Here is a 23,468-nt window from a genome sequence, read left to right as displayed (position 1 = left end):
ACATGCACATGTGATAAAACTATAAGAAGGTAAAAGCATTCTCTCTTCTCGGCGGCCATAAGGTTTTTTTGATTAAAACAAAAAGTTCGACTCCCACTCCCGGGAGAAAAGGCTTTGAAGAGATTTACAAGGTATAATCGAAACAGCTGTCGCCTTGTCCGTCCTGATGTCACGTTGTTTAAATTTTTCCCAAATTATTAAATAAATTATAAAATTAAAAAATTGCTTCAAATAAATGTTTTCATACATTTAGAAAAGCAATATGGGCAATCCCCGATTATTAAAATCATACAAACAGACAAAATTGGTTAATTCGTTGTAGTTCTATAAATAGAACGAAAACAGCAACAAAAACCAAAGTTTCTTTGAAAACCGCCGTACCAAGCATAGCTTTAACACATAATTGCATACGAAGTATGCAATGTGTAAAAGATTAAAATATGCAAAAAAGAAGGCAATTGGAAGAACTTTACAACAGGCATGACGTAGCTGAATGCGTTTACAACCATTTCAACTATCTTAGGAGTGCGAGTTCGACTCCCACTCCCGGGAGAAAAGGCTTTGAAGAGATTTACAAGGTATAATCGAAACAGCTGTCACCTTGTCCGTCCTGATGTCACGTTGTTTAAATTTTTCCCAAATTATTAAATAAATTAAAAAATTTTTTAATCACTCTCTTAAACTTTATAGAAATGACAAACAAACAAAAAAAATTTGGTTTGGCTTTTTTCACTTTTTTAAATGTCAAATAAATAGAATAAGATTGTGTCCAATTGTTTTTAAATCGGTTTTTTTTTTTGTATATGGAGCAGCGAATTTGGATTACCCCTACTTTCAAGTGTCATCCTACTGCTGAAAGGAATGGTCTATGATCTTGGCTGGATGTAACTCATTCATTCATTAATTGGCGCTTATCGCCTAGCGATTTCTGGAGCCTCAAAGGAGATTGATTCTTCCTCCACCTGCCTCTCCCAACACAGTTGAGTTTCCCCATTTAGACGAAATCCTTCAATGTCTCTAATTTTTTTATTTTTTATTTCATATTTCATTTATTTGCAGTCTCTGGAATAAATCCTTACAGACTAAATATATTAAATAGTTCTTGAATTAAATGTAGAGCTAAAAGTATGAAACTTATAGACATATATGGACCGGAGAACTTAAAATGCAGAGTTTAAAGTATTTAAAAATTTAAACCTTGATAGTGAAAAATCCAAGGAAACCGTAACGCTCAGTGAGTTAAACTCACGTATAGCACGGGCAATAGGAGCATTACAGGCATAATTAGTTCTAAGATTAGCACCATACAAGGGATAGAAATTTCCGAGAGAACGTTGAGGAACATTAAATCGAAACCGCTCCAGCAAGTACGGACGGTCAATAAACCCATTAATAATGTTATAAGCGAAACTTAAGCAGATAATAGATCTACGATCCAACAAGGACTTAAGGTTTAATAGCAAGAGACGAGAATAATAAGGAGGCATAGGTTCAGAGAAGTTTAAAGGTCGAAGAGCATATTTAAGAAAGATCTTCTGTATACGCTCTATTCTATTTACAGCTGTCTGGTAGCTTGGCCTCCAAATAAAAACTGCATATTCTAAACGCGTCCTAACAAAGGCCGTGAATAATAACTTGATCGTATACGGATCTGAGAATTTTATAGTATTACGCCTAACGAAACCAAGCTTAGAATATGATTTAGCAGTTATATAGTTTAAGTGATTGTTAAACGAGAACTTACTATCAAAGATAATACCTAGATCTTTAATCAAGCTCACAATTTGAAATTCTGTAACTCGTATGTAGTGTACTAGTTTGTTTTCGCATAAGTTATTTGGAAACATTTGGCGGGGTTCAAGGAAAGATGAGATTCCTCGCACCAGCGATAGAGTTTGTTAATGTCATTTTGTAATCTTGAGGCATCATCTGGCCCCTTAATTGCTGAGAATAGCTCCAGGTCATCAGCGTAAAGCAAACACTTGGCGAACGAGAAGCAACTACTAATGTCGATGATAAAAAGAATGAAAAATGACCCAATATACTACCCTGGGGTACACCGGAAATGGAAACAAAATCAATACATCAATATTAACAACACATTGCCTGTTAAAAAAATAAGAGGCAATCCATCAAAGAAACGAGGAATGAAAGCCAAGAAAAGCCAATTTTCCTAGTAAACCTCTATGAGAAACTCTATCAAAAGCTTTAGAGAAATCTGTGTAGATGCAATCCACTTGAAACCCAGCAGAAAATGACTATATAATATTCACTAATTTATATCCGTCAGTAGTGATGTGACTGCCAAGACGCGAGTGGCCTTGGGGACAGGTAGTACTTCGACTTATTATTATTTAGCATCTGACCAGCTATTTTCGCCTCTTTATTCAGTCCAGAGAAGGCCGGCACGTTTCCTAAGGTGATAACACTACCATCAGCATAGTTCTTATAATCATTGATTTGCTCCTAGAATAAATCTCTCCAGCGTTATGTGAAGAAAGTAGCATGATAGGTAGTCGCTTTATGTGGAGCCTCTCTTGGTTTCGACTGGCTCAGAGAGGTCCTTCCCAACCCAAAACCGAGCTGTTTATTGAAAAATACATATAATGGTAATGCAAAGATAATATTTACGTTATCGTTGTTTTATTCGAGGAGTTACACATGGCCTTCACTGGCACCATAACTTGCCCACGCTATCAAAGACGCTGTAGCTTCTCGCGAATTAGCTGAAGCTCATCTTCCAACTGAAGCTTGTTAGTTCGTGGAGGCTGAATTTACCAGGTTTACGGTCAAAGCCAGCCATCGTGATATAGGGGTAGTGTGCTGCTCTATCATACCGTAAGTTATGTGTCAACTCACATCAAAATTATTTTAAAAAAGCGGGTTAGGGGGTCAGAATATATCCGCGGTAGGTATGCCTGTCGGAAGAGGCGACTAAAATACCAGATTCAAGGGGTGTGTAGCGCAACCCTTCAGGTTACCAGCGCAATATATAGCTTCTCCAAACCCAATTGTCAACCTCACCTATCCGCGGCGAATCCTGTTTCACTAACAGACGAGGCTCTGGCGACCCCAAGCTCCTCATGGAACTTGGGGGTGGGGAGGGAGGGGATGGCCTGAAGGTTTAATGTGGCCACATAAATCGTTCCCGAGATGGTCGGGCTAGCACCTTAATGGTGCTGTGGTACCGGAGCGTACCGGATCTGTATCCGGCAAAGGACCATCACATCGATAACACTCCCCAAAGCCTTCGGGGAGCAACCTTATCGCTACAACAACAACAACTAAAATACCAGATTCAAGGGGCTGCGTAGCGCAACCCTTCAGCTTGCCAGCGCAATATACAGCTTCTCCAAATGTATGTAATAATAACGTAAATTAAAAATTAGTAAAAATCCGTTGTGTGATAAGAAATTACTATGTAGATTAGTATTATATACTTCATTACAGTCAATACAAAACAAAAGTCCCCCTTCCCCCCCTGGAACCGCGCATGCCTATCCGCGGTGAATCCTGTTTCACCAACAGACGAGACTCTGGCGACCCCAAGCTCCTCATGGAACTTGAGGGTGGGGAGGGAGGGATGGCCTGAAAGTTTAATGTGGCCATATAAATCGTTCCCGAGATGGTCGGGCTAGCACCTTAATGGTGCTGTGTTACCGGAACATACCGGATCTGTATCCGGCAAATGACCATCACATCGATAACACTCCCCAAAGCCTTCGGGGAGCAACCTTATCGCTACAACAACAACAACCATATAAAACATACGCACAATTTTGAAAAAGCGAATACCCAAAGTGATTGGAAAACTTAGCTTTAATTTCTTGGCAGATATATCACGCCAAATTATTATAAGTAGCCACCTCTTATCGCCCCCTTGGCCGAAAGTCGGCAAGCATCATTTTGATGTCTGGTCGCATAGAGGCATATAAATTTCTTAACAATTTTTTGAAGAATAGCCCTCAAAAGGGGATCGTGGCGAGATATTTGTTTATGCGGGAAACTAAAACACAATACGAGAACGTAAGAGTCTGGAATCCTCATGACCACTACGATTCTTGCTCACCCAAAAATCTTCTATTTAGCGATTAAAAGTTCTGTTCTGCATAAAACAACAACATTTTCATGAAAGAAAAAATATATTTACCGTTGGTAATTTTTGTTATGAATACAAAAGCATAATGTAAAAATAAAAACGTGAGAGTAGTGGGAATTTAAAAATTTTTTGAACGTCATGGTTTGAATGCGGTAGATGGTGCCACTGATCTTCTTCACAACTTTGTACGGGCCTTCCCAACTGCACCGAAATTTGGATGGGACACCTTTCTGCCGGTGAGGGTTGTATAACAGTACCAAATCTCCAAGAAACCTTCCGAATTATTTTTCTTGTCGTACCTGTGTTTCATCTTACTACTCATTACCCTGGGCCGCTCCCTCACACTCTGTTGTTTGGCCAATGAACTACTTCGTAGAGCTTGCGCTTGACGGATTGGCTTCGCATAATCAGTATCGTTCCCACGTTTCACAATAGTAGTGCCCTCCGGCTTGAAACTACTCTCGCATTCTTTCTGGAAAATTCGCTGCTTCGGTTTTATGCGTCCATTGAGTTTTGTCAATGCCAGTGTTACTCTCGCAGGTACTTTTGATTTTGTTTTATTTGACCCATTCGATCCATCAACCTTTGCCTTTGTCTTTCGTAGTCTTTGTCGAGTCTTCTCCACCAGTACTCGATTACTAAGAACCTTTTCTCCAAACTGAAGTTAAGTGGTATATCCTGGTTCTTATAACGCATCATCCTTCTCTGCATATCGATCTTGATATCATGGTCAACCAAGAAGTCCACTCCCAATATGACTTCATCAACGATCTCCGCCACAACGATTTTGTGTAGAACTGTGACGTTTCCAATCAAGACTTCACATATCATTTCTCCCTGGACTTGGTTATACTCGCCAGCGACCGTACGCAACCTTGCTCCAGGTAACGGTTTTACTCTCCTGTTGACCAAGTCGGATCGGATTAAGGAATGAGATGCGCCCGTATCTACAGTCAGTACACGTTCTTTGCCATCCACATCCCCTCTGACGGTAAGACTGCTCGATTTTCTACCAATTTGCGACACAGATATCACAGAACATTCAATAGCTAGAGCTAGCTCTCGATCTCTACATCTTACTCGCTCTTGCCCATCCCCTCCAGCTTTGTTATTAAGACCACCCATGCTGTTGAAACCACTAGGACCAAGATCGCAATGACGTGCAATGTGACGGGGCTTCCCGCATTTGAAGCATTTGATAACTCTTTCACTCCGCTTTTGCGATCCTTTCAGCGCCTTCAATATTGTGTTCACCCAGTCTGGCCTTTCCAACTCCACACGGCTGTGCTGTTTCCTGAATCAGAGCATGTGATACCGTTTCTGTGAATGTAGGTTTTGGGTTTGCGTATGTAGCTCGCTTTGTTTCGACGTCTCGTATGCCATTTATAAAGATCTGAATCTTTACCCTTTCAGTGTATTCCACGGGTGCGCCTGCATTCGCTAAATGTGCCAACCTTTCAACATCTGACGCAAACTCTTGCAATGTTTCACCAGGCCTCTGGAAGCGGTTTTGCAACTCAATTTGGTATATCTGTTTCCTGTGTTCGCTTCCGTATCGCCTCTCTAGAGCCCTCATCAATGTTTCATAGTTGTTCCGTTCGTACTCTGGAATAGTCTGTAAGATTTCCGCTGCATGCCCTTTCAATGCCACGAACAGTGCAGCAACTTTATCTTCCGCATTCCAGTTGTTCACTGCTGCGGTCTTCTCAAACTGTAGCTTAAAGACCTGGAAAGGAACAGAGCCGTCAAAAGATGGTGTTTTTTTCTTCGGATTGCTTGCTGAAACAGCTGGGCGATTTAGTTGCAGCTCCTGTATACGACCTCTCAATGTTTCAATCTCGGCATCAATTTTGTCCTCGAGCTGTACAATTTTTGTATCCTGTGCTTCCAGCTTTGATGTTACCCTTGCTTCCTGTGGTTCTAACTGCGAAAACATTTGTGCCACCTGCAATGATAAGCACTCCTATTGTGTTTTCAACTGCTCGGCCAAGCATGTCTTCTGTTCTTTTAGTGGAGATGACATATCCGTTGAAATTTGTGATATTTATGAAATGCGTGTCTTTTGTTCTTCCATCTTGGATGTTATACGGTTCTCCTGGGATTCTAGTTGAGATGCCATATATGTCTTCTATTCTTCCAGTTGAGACGACATTTGCGACGACATTGATGTCACTGTCGATATTGTGCAGATATTGCAGCCAATATCATGTTCAAGTCTGTGCTCGTAACTATCTGCGATGTTTCATTTTTCTCTTCAATTTTTGTTGTCTCCTCGCCATCAAGAGGAAAGACATACTCTTCCTTTAATTCCTTCTGCTTCCATTGCCTCTCGTAATCGTGCCTGAAGTTCAATTTTAATGACACTTGTATTCAGTCCACGGCTCACCAACTCTTATTCAGTTACTGGATCTTCAATTCACTGAACTTTGCGTGTCCAAGTTGTATTCAAAATCTCCGGAATTTATTCAACAATCCCACTTCTGACACCAATTGTAACGAATTTACTGAAATTCCGCTTATTTGCAATCTTCTGCTAACGTTCGAATCACTAAACTGTTGAATAAATAACTCCAATATTTAATAATGCAAAATGGCCTTTATTAAAGTACTTCACAATAACAGTTATAACTCGCAACTAATAGCTTGCTTAAATGAAACTGATAATACTAGTAGTAGCTCGCTAGATAGCGTCTTAAATCCAACTGATTCGCGCCTCTACTGTTGCTGCCTTTTATAGTGTTTGGTTCCCTCCTTGACATTTCTAGGCGGTTCTGTTCTAGAATCTACTAGTTGGTTATCTGCTATAAGTTTCTCAGCTATAACTGCAGATGCAGAATTTTTATAGCTTCCCTCACATGCGCTGTATTTGTGACAATATTTTCTTCTGCTAGTTTGGGTTTGTGTAACAAAACACTTATTCTTGGCATAATTTTTGTTTGATCAGGTCGTTGAACGCTCTGGATGGCAAAACATATGTTTTTCGTAGTGTAAACTATTATCTTTAAAATCTCTCTGCGCATCACTTCAATTTTGGGGATACATATATATTTCTTGATTGATAATCGATCAATACATTTAAATCAAAAATAGGTGATTGATACCCATATTTTATATTTGTATAATTTACAGGTCGTTGTCATAATTGTGATTTGGATTATATCTATACTTGTAATTTATATGCTCTTCCTAATTTGCTTGGATCCGCTGCTCAACAAACGTGTTAAGGAGAACTATCAGGAGCACACAAACGAAGATGTAGATATTAAACATTTTAGCGCTCAATATAGACATTTAGTAGATGAAAATAAAGACTAATTCTTTTTTTAGTTTATGATTTCGATTTTATAAGATACTAATTTTATTAATTATTGTCACCCCAAATACATAAAGTTGCAAAAAGCCTGCTCCTAAATTTGAAACTTCGTCAAGAGTTCCCGAAAATTGTTTTTAATTTTTTTATTTTTCTGAATACAGCCTAAACTATTTTTTTATTATAACTTGGTTATTTTAAATCTCAAAGCTCTTTATTTTCTTTTAATGTCTTTTTAAGCTGTGAAAAGGGTTTCATTTAGCTTTATCTACCAACCGAAACCAAGGGCTGCCGCTTGAAGTATACTTCTAACTTAAACAAACTGAGAATAATCGACTATGTGGAAACAACGGCAGAGTTAAAAAAATACAGAAGACCAAAAAAATATATACAAGTTTTAAAAGGGTGAAAAGGTTACAATAAAAAAATTATTTCGGTTATGTGACAAGGATAAGCAAATTTGTGTTGAGACCCTCTCAACATTACATTAAACCTTAGGGTCTGTTTCATGTGCTATACATTACACTAGGATGCTCCTCATATGAATAAAAAAAGTTGCAAGTCCTCTAAATTTATGTTGAGAGAATCTCGGAAAAAAAGTTTAAAATTTTGCTTGATCCTTAAAAATACAGTCGAATTTGATTTTTTTGTTGTAACTTAGTAACTTGATAGCCGATTTTTAAAATCAATATTTTATTATTTTTGCCTTTAGAGGCTTTAGAGATTCAAAATTAGGGGCGGACTTTTGCAAATATTTCTTCGACCTAGTCTAGCATACATACATACCCACATTCAAAAATATAGGTATACCCATGAGGCCCACTTGCAGAACGGCAAGTTAACCAAGCTCAAAGTTAAACTGAAATGAGGAGTTAAACTCATACATTTTTGACAAATTTTTTAAATAAACTGAGCTAAAAAAACTTGCCGTTCTGCAAGTGGGCCTTAGAGCACTTTTTTTTTCACTATCACTAAGTGTTTGCTAAAAATTCTCTCTAATATGACTTATTATAAACAGCCCAATTCTAAACAAAATTTTTTCCGGGGTGTTGGTTTTCTTCTCGCGCTCCTCCATTTTGATTATTTTATTTGCGGAAGTTTTTACTCAAACAAATTTCCTCTTTTTTAATGGGGGAAATCGGGTATTCTATACTCAAATCAGAGTTGTTAATAAATGCATCCCATTTGGAATATATATTTCTTTGATTGTACCTGCAAAGGATTGCAATACTTTTTCGTTATTTCGAAATAATGAATAAAAAATGCTTAGTCATTATTCCGAAAAACGAATAAAGGCCAATTATTCCCTTGGATGTATCTACGTATGTGTATCTTTTCTAATTGTTTTATTACTTTTAAGAGTCCAGTAAATTCAAATAGTAACTGAATTTCGTTCACTTATGTTTTTTGTAGTGACATACATTTAGAGCTAGTTGGGCCTTATATCCTTGCGTTCGCAGTTTATCGAAAAAACCAGAGACCATAACTGTTGATCCTTTTATAATAAAAGTCCTTCAAAAAAAATGTTTTCGAAATTTTAATTATAAAATCCGAACTTTTATTTTATCATTTTATAAGTTGAAAAATAAACCTTCATCCGGACTTTTACTTATTAAGGACAGAATAAAAGTTCGGTCCAATAACTATACAACGGCTCATCCAAATTAAAAGTATTTTGTTGTTACCTTTCCCGTGGCTGGAACCTAAGACCTTTAGTGAAGTAGGAAAGCGCACTACTTCCACTTCCTGGCTGTCGCTATGTCTGGATTGAATTTCCCAACAAAACTCCCGCTGTGCAAGATGACGTTTAGCAATAGTGTCAGCTCAGTCAGGGCTGGGAAGAACTTCTCCGATCCGTTCGAAACTAAACAGGGTTTGGGGCGCGGTGACACGCCATCAAATGATTTCTTAATTTGATGCTGCATAAAACAATACAAGCTGGTAGCTTTTACCACGCTAGAACATTATTTTATAAAATAGTGCAATTACTGGTGTATGCTGACAACATTAACATCATCGACCGAAACGCCGCTTACTTGGAGTAAGCAACAGAAGCAAACATTTTTTTTCTGGTAAACGATGACAAAATAAAGTACAGGATTTTATCAAGAAAAGAGTAAAGACCCGAACACATTCGACTCTTGCGTCCTTTTCGCTGGCGTCACTTTGCAAGAACGCACTTTGAAAGGTTCATCTGAAGGCTTTTAAGACGTTACAGGGAGGAGGTTCACTAATTATGGTCATTACCCACCTTTCTTGCTCAATAGAAGGGCTTCTTCAGCCGTTCGGCCTTGACCATTTACTAAATTCCTAATGGAAGGATCCTCTCCAAAACTCTGTGTCTTCACCGTGAAACATTACTTGATCTGCGCTCGGTGTGGCAATGTGGACAGAAAGGCTCCTTCCTTATCCTACGCTTATATAGATATTCCTTGACCTCCGTGCCCGCTCAATATCTGTGTTAGGTGGTAGTTTAGTTCGCAGTTTTCTCGCTCGTACCGTTCAGATATATTCCTAACTAGCATGAAGGCCCAACGCCCGATTCTTCCCACCGTTCTTGCAACCTAACTATGGTTCGTGACCTTACGCTTTTCTTAGCATCTTCAGATGGCAGGACGACTCCAATGCCATACAGATAAGCCATTTCACTGGAGAGTAATCTAGTGGGATTTACCGGGATAAAACAGGGATAGCGGACACCATCGGATAAACACATGCTATCTAAAATTGCCCCCCAAAAACATATACTAGCATCCTACCGTACTACTGCTGCATATAATATTATCGAGCTTATATTGATAAAAGCTGACGGGTAACTTCGCCTGGGCCGCCGATGTTGAACATTATTCGCGTTAGGGCTCCCCACGTACTCTAGAAACTTTCTCACCCACCGCCCTGAAGCGCTCCTTAAAAGTTATTTTTGAGTCGACGTTTACTCCTAAATATTCCAATAAAAGCTTTGAATTTATTTGACAATCTCTAATGGTTAGAACTAACTCATCCACAGTCATCTTTGAGCTCACCAAAATGACTTCTGTCTTATTGCTAGCCATCTCCAGCTCGTTCTTCAGCCATTCTTTTATTCTTCCCACGGCGTCATTACATGATGCTTGGAGCAGATCAAGTTTCTTGGCCACTAGGACTGCACAATATCATCTGCATAGCCGACAATTTCCGTGCCTCCGGGAAGATCGATTTGTAGCACAACGTCATACATCGCATTCCATAGCGTTGGCAGATCCCTGAGGGACAACGTCGCTGATGTTGCGCTTTCTTGGTCTCTCATCCGTATCCGTATCAAAGAAGAGTACTCTGTCGCTAAAATAGCTACCAGTTATTCTAAGCAGATAAGCAGGTGTGCCAAGGTTTCGTAGCGCTTTTATTATCTGCATTCAGTTCGTGGTATTAAAAGCATTTTTAATATCTAAAGTTATCAGTGCACAGAGCTTCCTTTTATTTTGGCCTGCTTATTACTGCGCGGGCTACATTGACAACTATTTGCATCTATCGTGGAACTCGATTTTCGAAATCCAAACTGACTATTTGACAAGCCACCTGGGCTTTCCAGGGTCTGCTGCAGACTCTCACTAATAATACGTTCGAGAATCCTATTGAATCCAACATACAAAGTGGCCTGTATGAGTATGGCTGGTCGGGCATCTTACTAGGTTTCAGCAAAGGAGCCAGTCTTTGACGTTAAAGAGATCCGTAAATACTGATATTCTCGACCTTATTGCTGATTTTAGGGCTATATTTGGCACTCCAACCGGTCCTGGAGACTTATTATCCGTAACTCTTTGTGGTGCATCCAGTACCTCCTGCTGTGTTATTTCTGTGATTTCCATACCTTCGAGGACCTCATTTTGATAAGCCCAGTAATCTTGTGTCGAAAAAAGAGTTTTTACGACTCTTCTCATTAGTATTGGGCATGTAGGCTGCCCTGCTTTCCGCCCTTTAACTTTCGCCATCCCCGTTCTGTAAGCCAATCCCCAATGATCAAGATCGGCACTATCCATCAGTTTTTTGAAACACGCTCACTTATAGTATTTCTTTGGGCTAGGTAGGTATTGTGAAGCTCATCATATCGTGGCGACGAGCGTGCCTCTGTGCCCTTCGTCGTGCTTTGAGGCATTTTCTACGTTCCTCCCCTTTTCATCGTTCCACCAATATACCGGAGTCCGAATTAATTTTGCCCGACTTCCGGGGATGGGAGCATCACGTGCCATACTTAATGATTTAGATATTTGAACCGACAGGTCTTCAGCATGGGTCCTTGGCATTATGGCATCATTTCATACAACACCAAAACGCTTCTGGTTCAAAAAGGTATTGTTTCCATCTTCTTCTTTGTAGTTGTTTGAAAGCTGTCCTTGGTGAGTTTCCACTAGCTCTAAGCTAATAGCTTTGTGGTCGCTACTGATGGACCACTTTGCCCGTCGCACTTTCTATATCTATGACGGAGCGTCTATTGCCAAAGTCGAATATTTATTTCCCTGGCTCATTTAGAAGTTTTAGCCTCAGGGGTGTAAGGCTTTCGAGAAAAACTCTACCTCTATCGTTAGTTCGACTGCTACCCATGTTGACCATGCATAGAAGTATTCACATATTATAAGCGGGTGTTTACCCTGTGCTTCTATTAAGAATGATGTTCTCAAACTCTGTGGTATTCATGCTCGGAGGTAAATAGCAACTAAAAATTTATATTCCTTGGATTTTTGCCCACGTGAATCCAGCCATCGGTGCCATCTTTTCCTGCGGAAGAAGTTTTCGTGGTATCCAAATTGAGGCTTTCCCAGCCGAGTCTGTCAGCTTGCTTGCTTCTGCTTATTTCTGTACGCTTTAGAGAGTATCGCTATGTCAAATCCTTCAAACATTGTTTGGGATAAGAGGTCGGGAGCCGCTTCACAGCGGTTTAAATTGATTTACAACAATCTCATAGGGCGTCCTTATGTCCCTCATGACTGCATTTCCTCCAGAGTTTTGACCTATCTATAGTCTCTTTGCACTTCTGGGCTATCCATAGCCCCAGCACCTACAACAGTATCTCCCCTGTTTCACCTCTCTAATTCGACAAGATACCCATCCATCTTTGCACCTTTACAACAACTTTAGCATCATCCACTGTAAGGCTTGAAAGTGCCGATTTTGTATCGCTGTACTCTGTAAGTACACTTTTTATGGCAGTTCGATCAGGCCGTTCTACCCTGCATTGCTGATGACTCGCATCACAAATCTCATCGGGCGTAGTAATCTCATCGAGGTCTCTGAACTATAGTGTGAAAGCTTGACACTTTGCTGACTCTTTTAGGACTGCTTCAATCTCTGCTTTTTACATGCTTGTTTTCCGTTCCTCAAACCTTTTTAGCTGCAGCAACAAATCTCCTGTTGCCGTTCTTCTTATAATTTTGACGTCACTCCCTAGGACTTTTAATTCATTGCAACTTTTCACTTTTCGCAATATGAGAGCATGTGTAGTATCTCCAGCCTTATGATCGCATCCGACCTGGCTTTAATCATTTCCCTTCTATTCGCTTTTTTGGGTCTGGATACCTGCTACTCTCCCGACTTTTGAGCTGTCACATCTTTCCTTTCGACCTTTTTCTGGTTCAGTGGCGCTTGTGACTCCCCTCATGTCCTGGCGTAACGTCCTTGGCTAAGATCGTGGGCTTGGCTACTGTATTTTCCATTGTCGAATTCTTCCTCGGTCTCTTTCCTGGGAACGACGAACTTCCATCATTGCCCGTGTCACTGGCAATTATTTTCTTCTTTAAGTTCTTTACCTCCAGCGCGGATTCGATGCCTTGATTATGGAGTATAGTGTATATTATTACGCCCTTTGAAAAACTTAAACAGATCGTCAATCGATCTCCCCAATTTGGTCATCTTATTTTCGATCCCTCCCAAGGCCTAACGATTTTGAAGATCTTCCGCCACCTTCTCAATGACGTCGCTTAATGAAGGAGTGTCTGTTTTAGTTTTCTCTCGTCTTGCGTTGCAGGGGGGCCACGTGAAGATTAACGCAGTCCCTTGTGCAAACTGCGTTCAGAGCCAGATCAGCGTTACTCGGGAGGATCTCAACCGAATCTGCACCACCAACTTTTTGATAACGGACTTCGAACGTACCCCAAGGCCTGCCAAAGTTTTAACGGGATGGAGACAAATATGACATTAGCCGGAAAGTCGTTTTAACGGGGTGTAATGCCGTGTACTAAGATTTCCGAATGTCACACTCCCCAGCCCTTTGCAAACATACCCAAATCGTTATTCCAGTATACCTTAATTAAGAAGACCTTACTGGGCTCAGAGTTAATATACTATGAAATATAAGCTTTTTTAATAATTAAGCATCTACTCGCCCTTGGATTTTTGCCCACGTGAATCCAGCCATCGGTGCCATCTTTTCCTGCGGAAGAAGTTTTCATGGTATCCAAATTGAGGCTTTCCCAGCCGAGTCTGTCAGCTTGCTTGCTTCTGCTTATTTCTGTACGCTTTAGAGAGTATCGCTATGTCAAATCCTTCAAACATTGTTTGGGATAAGAGGTCGGGAGCCGCTTCACAGCGGTTTAAATTGATTTACAACAATCTCATAGGGCGTCCTTATGTCCCTCATGACTGCATTTCCTCCAGAGTTTTGACCTATCTATAGTCTCTTTGCACTTCTGGGCTATCCATAGCCCCAGCACCTACAACAGTATCTCCCCTGTTTCACCTCTCTAATTCGACAAGATACCCATCCATCTTTGCACCTTTACAACAACTTTAGCATCATCCACTGTAAGGCTTGAAAGTGCCGATTTTGTACCGCTGTACTCTGTAAGTACACTTTTTATGGCAGTTCGATCAGGCCGTTCTACCCTGCATTGCTGATGACTCGCATCACAAATCTCATCGGGCGTAGTAATCTCATCGAGGTCTCTGAACTATAGTGTGAAAGCTTGACACTTTGCTGACTCTTTTAGGACTGCTTCAATCTCTGCTTTTTACATGCTTGTTTTCCGTTCCTCAAACCTTTTTAGCTGCAGCAACAAATCTCCTGTTGCCGTTCTTCTTATAATTTTGACGTCACTCCCTAGGACTTTTAATTCATTGCAACTTTTCACTTTTCGCAATATGAGAGCATGTGTAGTATCTCCAGCCTTATGATCGCATCCGACCTGGCTTTAATCATTTCCCTTCTATTCGCTTTTTTGGGTCTGGCTACCTGCTACTCTCCCGACTTTTGAGCTGTCACATCTTTCCTTTCGACCTTTTTCTGGTTCAGTGGCGCTTGTGACTCCCCTCATGTCCTGGCGTAACGTCCTTGGCTAAGATCGTGGGCTTGGCTACTGTATTTTCCATTGTCGAATTCTTCCTCGGTCTCTTTCCTGGGAACGACGAACTTCCATCATTGCCCGTGTCACTGGCAATTATTTTCTTCTTTAAGTTCTTTACCTCCAGCGCGGATTCGATGCCTTGATTATGGAGTATAGTGTATATTATTACGCCCTTTGAAAAACTTAAACAGATCGTCAATCGATCTCCCCAATTTGGTCATCTTATTTTCGATCCCTCCCAAGGCCTAACGATTTTGAAGATCTTCCGCCACCTTCTCAATGACGTCGCTTAATGAAGGAGTGTCTGTTTTAGTTTTCTCTCGTCTTGCGTTGCAGGGGGGCCATGTGAAGATTAACGCAGTCCCTTGTGCAAACTGCGTTCAGAGCCAGATCAGCGTTACTCGGGAGGATCTCAACCGAATCTGCACCACCAACTTTTTGATAACGGACTTCGAACGTACCCCAAGGCCTGCCAAAGTTTTAACGGGATGGAGACAAATATGACATTAGCCGGAAAGTCGTTTTAACGGGGTGTAATGCCGTGTACTAAGATTTCCGAATGTCACACTCCCCAGCCCTTTGCAAACATACCCAAATCGTTATTCCAGTATACCTTAATTAAGAAGACCTTACTGGGCTCAGAGTTAATATACTATGAAATATAAGCTTTTTTAATAATTAAGCATCTACTCGCCCGTCACTGGGGGTTCACAGGGTGCATGAGGCCTTTTGAGCCAAACTCTCCTCGCCAGCGTCTCTCGGTCTGATTATTTGAATATTCGCAGACAACTAAAATTAATAAGCTGTTCACTGTTTTCCGGCAGTGACCCCCTTGGCCTGAGCTCAGCCATAGTATTTAGATACCTCCTTAAGTTCTGGCAGTATGTAGCTCTTCATAGATAGAAACCTAGTGTGTTCTAGAGCTGGGCGTTCACGCAGGGTGCTCGACTGTTTTTTTGCTGTCCTCTTCGCAGCAGTTCCTGCAAATGCTGTTAAAAGGGATACCCAATCTCTCAGCATACAGGCCAAGCGGCCAGTGTTCCGTGTTTGTACAGTGACCCTAAAGATTTATTTCTTTGAACCATTTAGTATGTCCTCCGTTCTCCTATTACCGTAATTCGGCGAGGTTTGCTTGTTTATTTTGCGGGAGTCCGTATGTTTCTGTTGCTTGATGTAGTGGATGATGCATCTCGATCGCCTTTTCACTTCCCAAGGCAGTCGGTTCTATGTACCGGAGCGACTCGGGATTTTTCCCGACCAAGGACTGTCATTTCAGTGTGACCCCATCTAATTTGTTTCATCCCTCCCACAAATTGTCATCCTCCCAGCAGCTCCTTGCAGCAGGACTGCTCCATATTCTCTTACTCCGGGAAGGCATCGAATCCAATCCGGGTCCGTCTCCTGACCCCGGTCCTGAGAAATGGTTTTGCTGCATCTGCCGGAAAAGAATCTTTTTAGGACGGTGATACTCTGTTCAGTGTGTCTCGTGCAAGGGATGGTTGCATCGGACAGGTTGTTCTGGGCTTGATCCCAAAACCCGACGTCCACGTAACTTTTATAAATCTTTTGTGGCTCCTTGCTGTTCACGCCCAAGGGCGTCCCGTAGTCCACGTCTAAGCGCCCCCCCCCCCCCCCCACTACCTTCCAGCAGCCCCGCTGCTCAGCAAGCCACAACAAGTACCCGCTACTGCTCGCGCCCCACGGCGCCAACAACTCAAACAGCTGCTACCACTCATAACTACAATCTTCGTAGTAGAGTCGGAAGCAATGCTGAGCAACAGCCCCTGCCCCCGTCTCCCCCCCCCCCCCCCCCCCCCCCCCCCTTCCGGCAGCAATCGTGTAAGTCAGGGAAACATACTCTTAGTCCCTACCTCCGTTTGCCAGCACAGAATATATATGTTTGCGACATCCGCCCAATGCAGCTCCTGCCTTGGGTGGTGCCATTTCCCTAGATGTTCTGGTCTCCGCGACGGCAACCCCCCGACGGGTTTCATCGCGCCATGTTGCCAGGTCGCAAACCCAAATCATCCGGGTACCCCAATGCTTGCCCAAGGACGCCCAGTCCTAGGGCCACAACAGCAATTGCGTCCTGGCCTTCCCCAACCCAGGCGTAGTCACCCGTCACTTACCCCCAGAGTGGCGACGTCTCCCCTTATGCACTTCAGAATTCTGCAGTTAAACTGTAATGGACTAACTGGGAAGATTACGGAGATAGTCGATTTCATGAAGCGGCACAACATCCGCATTGCTGCGATTCAAGAGACTAAACTCACAGCAAGATCTGCATTGCAGACCTGCTCTGGGTATAACGTCCACAGGAAAGACCGCGAGAGCGGAAATGGAGGCGGTCTCGCGTTTATCATACACCACTCTGTGCAATATTGTATATTTGATCCTGGCATCGACCGCAGGGACAATGTCTGAGAACGTCAAGGCCTATCTGTCCGGTCAGGCGATGCAAACCTAGAAATCATCAACATCTACATCCCTCCTGCCACCTGTTCTCCCAGTGGATACCGCCCTAATATCAGGGCCTTACTCACTGGCAACAATCGCATTATCTTAGGCGATTTCAATGCCCATCATGATCTATGGCATTCAAACTTGCGGGCGGACAGTAGGGGTGAGATGTTGGCGGATCAAATATAAGAAACGACGTTCTGCACAATAAACGGAGACGCCCCCACACGTATGGTAGGAAGCTGTCACAGCTCGCCAGATATCTCAATCGTGAGCGCAGAACTCGTAAACTGCGTCAACTGGCAGCCGATGGTAACATTCGCATCCGACCACCTGCCCATACTTATTTCGCTTGAGCGTAACGCCGACTTCATCGTCACTGAAAAACGCACTTTCATAAACTTCAAAAAAGGAAAGTGGGAAGAATATAAATCCTTTACAGACAGCCGCCTAGCTGCCCTCCCTATCCCGACTGGTGCCCGCCAAGGGGAGCGTGCCTTCCGTAAGGTCATTAAATCCGCCTCGGCACATTTCATTCCCGCCGGGAGAATTCCCGAAATCCGGCCCCACTTCCCGGCGGAGGCCGCAAACTTAGCGAGAGAACGTGACCTTATAAGACAGCTTGACCCAGGCGACCCCCAAATAAGGGATATAAACCAACGCATCAGATTGCTTGTAGATGAACACAAGCGGGCGAAATGGGAGGAGCACCTAAGAGGTTGTAACCTCTCTACCGGTGTGGGTAAACTTTGGTCCACCGTAAAGTCCCTATCAAATCCGACTAAGCACAAAGACAAAGTTTCCATCGCCTTTGGCGACAAAGTGCTGTCGGACGCGAAAAAATGCGCGAGCGCTTTCTGCCTACAATATATAATGCATCCTTCGGTCGACAAAGATAGACGGAGAGCCAATAGACGCGCACATAATCACAAATTCAGCGCGTCACCAATCACCATCACCGCTAAAGAGGTTGAGGACGCCATTGGTCGTGCTAAACCATCCAAAGCAGTGGGCCCAGACGGCATAGCCATGCCGATGCTGAAAAACCTAGGGAAAGAGGGGTTCAAATATTTAGCGCATGTCTTCAATCTGTCTCTTTCCACCTTTGTCATACCTGAGAATTGGAAAATGGCCAAGGTGGTCCCGCTACTAAAGCCTGGGAAACCAGCTAACATAGGTGAGTCGTATCGTCCGATATCTCTCCTATCGCCAGTGGCAAAGACGCTCGAAGCCATTTTTCTCCCTTATTTCCAAGCAAATTTGCAGCTAGCCCCTCATCAGCATGGCTTCAGAAAACTCCATAGCACTACCACCGCGCTAAATGCCATTAGCACCCAGATAAATTGCGGTTTAAATCAATACCCCCACCATAGAACAGTACTCGTAGCGCTAGACCTATCAAAAGCTTTTGATACGGTCAACCATGGCTCGTTACTGCAGGACCTGGAAGGGCCTACCCTTCCCCCATGTCTTAAAAGGTGGACCGCAAATTATCTGGGTGGTCGGCAGGCATCGGTGCAATTTAGAAACGAAACATCAAAACCAAGGAGAATTAAACAGGGGGTGCCACAGGGTGGTGTCCTATCCCCACTTTTATTTAATTTCTACATATCTAAGCTACCTTCACCACCGGAAGGAGTCACAATCGTTTCCTACGCCGATGACTGCACAATAATGGCCACAGGCCCAGGCCCAAAGATCGATGAGCTATGCAATAAAATAAACGGCTACCTCCCTGATCTCTCCAGTTTTTTCGCCTCGCGAAACCTGGCATTATCACCGACTAAATCTTCCGCGACCTTATTTACAACATGGACGCCCCAAATGTCGACCATTTTGAACATCCACGTTGATGGCACTACGCTACCGACTGTCCGACACCCCAAAATCTTGGGTGTGACGTTTGATCAGGATCTACATTTTGGTGAGCACGCAGCCGCAATTGTTCCGAGAATTCAGAGCCGTAACAAAATCCTCAAATCCCTCGCTGGCAGTACTGGGGAAAAGATAAAGAAACGCTCATGACTACATACAAAGCAATTAGCCAGCCGATTACGTGCTACGCGTCACCCATATGGTCGCCAAGCCTAAAAATCACCCACTGGAAGAAACTACAGGCCTGCCAAAATACTGCTCTCAGAATCGCCACGGGCTGTCTTCTTATGTCCCCAGAACACCATCTGCATAATGAGGCGAGAATACTCCCCATCAGGGAGAAAAATGAGATGCTGACCAAACAGTTCCTGTTGAATACCCAGAAACCTGGGCATCCCAACAGACATCTGATTGATGAACCAGCACCGCCTAGGGGCTTAAGGAGTCATCTCCGTAAGCATTTTGAGGAAATACGGCACCTGAGAACCCAGCCGTATGAAGTGAAAAAACACAAGCAGGTCCTTGGTGAACTCCATAAACAGGCGTCGGACCTTTATGCCGGGAATTGCCCGGTGAATACAGTACTTAACGAAAATTATCCAAAACTTGCGGAAGGGGAACGCATACTCCCCAGGGAAACGCGTGTCACTCTTGCTCAACTTCGTTCTGGATACTGTAACAGGTTAAACTCTTACCTATCCAGAATCAACCCCGACATACAAAATGTATGCCCCGCTTGCAATGTGTCCCCACATGACACCAACCATCTCTTCAATTGTAATGTGGAACCAACGCCTCTAACACCCCTTTCCTTATGGTCCACCCCTGTTGAAACGGCAAGTTTCCTTGGACTCCCGTTAGAGGATATTGATGACAATTTGTGATCGGTCGGGGCTATTAGGTGGGGCGAGCATTGCTACAACAACAACATTGCCTTCGCTGCCTCCAGCAGTGCTTCTGCCCTTGCAAGTTCGTCTGCCTTCTATTTGTCGTCAATGTTTCTGTGGTCATATAAGAGTAATGTTTGCGAAGTTAGCTGCGGCTTGAAGCGACCTTTTTGTCTTTTTGTGCTGCTTGGCTATCTGAGTAAATGCACACTCGCGTCGCCTGCAAGTCCTTCCACGAGACCGTACACGCCCTTTCTATACCCAGAACTTTTGCTAGGAAGATACTAGCAAAATTGGGTAGACGGACTGTCCGCGACGACACCTTAAGATAGTCACCAAAGACACCCGCTCACAGGCCACAGTCCTCTTTGGAACCAACGGTGTTAAGCGAAATAACGTCAGTTGCATCCCGGTCATAATCCGGCGGCCACCGTGGTGTGATGGTAGCGTGCTCCGCCTACCACACCGTATGCCCTAGGTTCAAACCCCGGGCAAAGCAACATCAAAATTTTAGAAATAAGGTTTTTCAATTAGAAGAATTTTTTTCTAAGCGGGGTCGCCCCTCGGCAGTGTTTGGCAAGCGCTCCGGGTGTATTTCTGCCATGAAAAGCTCTCAGTGAAAATTCATCTGCCTTGCAGATGCCGTTCGGAGTCGACATAAAACATGTAGGTATGCGGAATCGATCAATGTGAACAGCCTTCAACGTATAACGTATAAACTTTGTTCTAAGTCTTTCCTGATAGACCATCCGCCACTGTTCTGTCCTTCTGAGTGAGAATTTGGCGGGAAAGCCTTGGGAATCCCACCCCCTCTAGCCAGCTCAACCGCCTTTTCATTACCATGCCCACATGGCCAGGACCCCAGTATAGATATAAATTTCTCTTAAACCTATTTCTTTCTTGGCATGATGTGCTGAAAACACTTCCTCCTCTATTTCTACTGCCTTGGAACCATCGGTGTACGCGGGTATCGTATCTTAAAGTAGGCGTATGCCTTTCTGCAAATGTTTACTGAATCCTCAAATACTTAGAACACATAGATCGAGTTTAATCGACTAAAAGCTGGACACGAATCGTGTTTTACGGTCGATAATATGAATGCGACAAACTATCCTTAAAAGTGATAATAAATTATGGATCTAATGGGTGCGAGAAGTCACTTGTCTAAATATTTCTTTAAACTGATTCACCATTTCAGAGCTAATGTGATTTATAAAATTAATTTCGATGACGGATCGTATATTACGGCTCTTGGCGAGCATCTTTCCTTCATTTGGGGAATCATCCTATATTGTTTGCATGTCAAAGGTCAGTGGTAGGCAGAGGTTTTCGCCGACTCTTGACTTAAAAAAACTCATTTGGAGTCGAACGTAATTTTTTTTATTGTGTGAAACTTGATCCTTAATGTTTTTTAGTAGCTTCAGCAGCCAGGATGTATATGCCTTACATCCTGGCTACTAAAGCTATACATGCATATACTTTTCGTCCTTTATTTTCATATTCATTTACATCTGTTAAAAAAAAAATCCGTGAGAATATTTAGAATCGGGCTGGATATAAATTCGCGTCAACACTTAAAATGTCTATTACACTATCCAAATATCTCTTTTATTAATAGGATGAAGCAAGTGCTACTTCACCACCAATGGCAACCGGAATAGGAAACCAAGAATTGAATACTCGTGCTAATGTATTAAATCGTGTCGGTCATCAGACAGATAAGTGGAAGCGACAAGTACGCGAACAACGTCGTCACATCTACGATAGACGCACAATGTTGAATTAAATTGAGTTGTATTCAGAGACATAATTATTACAATAAATATGTCTAAAAGTCCGAAAATCGGGCTACTCAAGAGTGTCGTATTCATGTAAAATTTTAAGATTTAAGTTGTTTCCATTGTTTTTAATATGAAATTTGATTGAAGCATAGCACATACAGCGAATAGGAGGAATTGTAAATTGCCTAAATTATTAAATTTAAAAAGATTTTTTTTAGTCAAACGAAATTATTTCTGTGCAATAAGAACAAAAGCAAACTGTTTATAATGATTACACTATGCGACAAAATCAACTTTTTTTCTAGGTATTGGACCAAACAAACTTTTTTGAGGATATTGAGACTTAAGTAAAAATGTGGTCTTGGTCCGCTCTACATATTACAAATGGTTTTACATATTGTTTGAAACAAGATTATTTTCTTAATCTACACCGTTAAGGCTTTGGTCACCGTCAATTTCGTTCTCGTCCTCGTCCAAGCTTTCCGCAGCAATCTTTAGCCACCAACATATAACATACTTTTGTCTGAGTATAATGGCTGAGTATATGGCTTGGTTAGAATCTACGAAGAGGCGCCAATCGGGTGGATTATGATTTATACTCATCTCGTTCATCAATCAGGCGACATTATGGCAATAGGTAAACGAGTTAGCATCATTTACAGTATAATATTGTTTAGTAGATGCTTGCCTGTCACGATAGCCCGACGATCTTACATCTGATGCCAAGTGGTTTCCATACTTTAAGATTTTTGCAAATTCTTCGGATTGTATTTTTGATAGAGCAAGTTTTCTCACCAGTTCATTTAACTCCCGCTGTGTAATGAGCCTCACTAAACCAGTTGATTCAGATGGAACGGTCGGTCTTATCACCTTCGTATGGAATATTCACAGAAGCTGTTTCCAGCGTTGCTTGACAAGGGCTTCTTCTGGGAGGTGCGAGAATGTTATGGCTATGTGGTCTTGGCAGTAGCACATACAAACTTTCAATGCACTCTCTTTTGCGACGTATTATCCGGTTATCGCCAGTATGGTAATTTAAACATACATGACAAGTGCTTCTGTTATGTACATCTAAAAAAATAGTTATATCATGGTCATATACAATACTGTATCTAAGTACATAATTACCTGGTTAATACCAAATTGCAGAAACTCCAAAGGGCAATAGATTAATTTCTTTGGTAGGCAATTTTTATAAATGGTTATAGCTGGTTCGGCATATCTTGTTGGGAGCCCACGACTCGCCTTTTATAATCGGCTGATCAAAATACTGCGTATACTAGTAGAGCGGTGGTCGGCAACTCATAGCTCATGCGGCAGTTACTCACGAACGAACGTACCAAAAACGTGTCAGCTGACACGACCTATCTTATGAGTGTGCAATGTAAACGAAAACTCACCGACGTGCAACGCCCGTACGTACGTAGCCCGGAACGTAGAAATCAAAACAATTTTGATTTTTTCCCATATATATAATACTTCTATATCAATACCTTCTTATCTTCTTAATGTGCAAATTTTCTGCTGAAACTATGCAAATGTATGTTCTGCGCATGCGCGGGCTTTGTTAGTGTTAGTGAATTGTAGTAGCGTGTGTAAAAAAAGTATTAAGAGGGTACCAACGGGTCACTATCCCCTTTACCCAACTTCTGCATACTAATTGTTATAAAATCTCAGTTTAGTCGATTAAACAATGAAAAGGCCAACAAATACAATACAAGGCTTGATGTATTTATTATTTAA

The 23,468-nt window shown here is 42.2% G+C and overlaps 1 protein-coding gene across 2 annotated transcripts in view; it reads left to right on the top strand.

Moving 5' to 3' along the window:
- The window catches only part of LOC137236857 (uncharacterized protein CG1161-like), a 282,206-nt gene extending 260,404 nt beyond the window's left edge, over window positions 1–21,802 (top strand). Inside the window, exons 4-5 of one of the 2 annotated variants that reach the window (XM_067759893.1) lie at window positions 7,229–7,354; window positions 21,563–21,802. In XM_067759893.1, the coding sequence (XP_067615994.1) occupies window positions 7,229–7,354; window positions 21,563–21,730 (294 nt within the window). In that variant the 3' untranslated portion in view covers window positions 21,731–21,802. The remainder of the gene's footprint in view (window positions 1–7,228; window positions 7,355–21,562) is intronic. The other variant, XM_067759894.1, reaches the window with a different exon arrangement.
- Window positions 21,803–23,468: the final 1,666 nt, after the last annotated feature.

Source organism: Eurosta solidaginis, chromosome 1 (assembly GCF_040869045.1).
Source record: "Eurosta solidaginis isolate ZX-2024a chromosome 1, ASM4086904v1, whole genome shotgun sequence".
In the NCBI taxonomy this organism is placed as follows: Eukaryota; Metazoa; Arthropoda; class Insecta; order Diptera; family Tephritidae; genus Eurosta; species Eurosta solidaginis.
Note: the sequence above shows the minus strand (reverse complement) of the source record. Positions and strands in the feature narration are given on the sequence as shown.